Source organism: Trichechus manatus, unplaced genomic scaffold, assembly GCF_000243295.1.
Source record: "Trichechus manatus latirostris isolate Lorelei unplaced genomic scaffold, TriManLat1.0 scaffold00392, whole genome shotgun sequence".
NCBI lineage: Eukaryota > Metazoa > Chordata > Mammalia > Sirenia > Trichechidae > Trichechus > Trichechus manatus.
The window spans coordinates 44,511-45,364 of record NW_004444328.1 but is presented as its reverse complement, the minus strand read 5'-3'; the positions used below and the strand labels follow the sequence as shown (position 1 = coordinate 45,364).

The following is an 854-nucleotide window of genomic DNA, read 5'->3' as shown; positions in this document are numbered from 1 at the left end:
ATTGAGTGAAATTAAGAAAGACTTAGATAAATGAAAAGATAAACCCTGTAAATAGAGCGGATTACTCAATATAGCAAATACTGAATTGTCTCATAACTGCCCTATGAAGTCAGTGTAATTCTAATCAAAGAAACTGACAAGCTAATTCTAAAAAAACTCTATCAGAAATCAAGCCTTCTCATAAAGCTACATTAATTTAGATGATGCGGTACTGGCACAAGTCTAGATAAACAGACCAAAGGAATAGAACAGGGGATCCAGAAACATTCCCTTTATGTGTAGATACTTACTTGTGACACAGATTGTACTGTGCATCAGTGAGAAAAGGACAAACTCTTCAATGAATGGTACAGGCTCAATTTGATATCCACATGGGGAAAAAAAAAAAATGTAACCTGACTCCTACTGCACAAAAATAAATCCCAGTTCCACTGCACATCCAAATGTAAAAGAAAAAAATAACAAAACTTTTGGAAAATAACAAAGGAAAATATCTTCATGACCTTGGGTAGGGAAATATTTTTTAACAGGATACAAAAAAATACTAACCATAAAAGAAAAAATTAAAATCAGTAAGAAAAGAACATCTAATTGAAAAAATTGAAGGTACATGACAAAAGGGGACATCCAAAGAGCCAATAAATATGAAAAGGTGTTCAACATCATTAATCACTGGGAAAATGCAAATTAAAACCATAATGAAATACCATTGCACATGGTGAAAATTTTAAAAAGCCAAACAATACCAAATTTTGGATAGGAAATGGGGTGACTGGAATCCTCATATAATGCTGCTGTGAATTAAATTAGTATAATATCCTGGAAAACCATTTAATATTCCCCAGAAATTCCAC

At 32.2% G+C, this 854-nt stretch overlaps 1 protein-coding gene across 1 annotated transcript in view; it reads right to left on the bottom strand.

The window, feature by feature from the left end:
* VWA5A (von Willebrand factor A domain containing 5A) overlaps window positions 1-854 on the bottom strand; it is a 43,683-nt gene that overhangs the window by 10,904 nt on the left and 31,925 nt on the right. Inside the window, 1 exon segment of the mRNA XM_012559919.1 lies at window positions 291-307. Within this exon segment, the coding sequence (XP_012415373.1) occupies window positions 291-307 (17 nt within the window).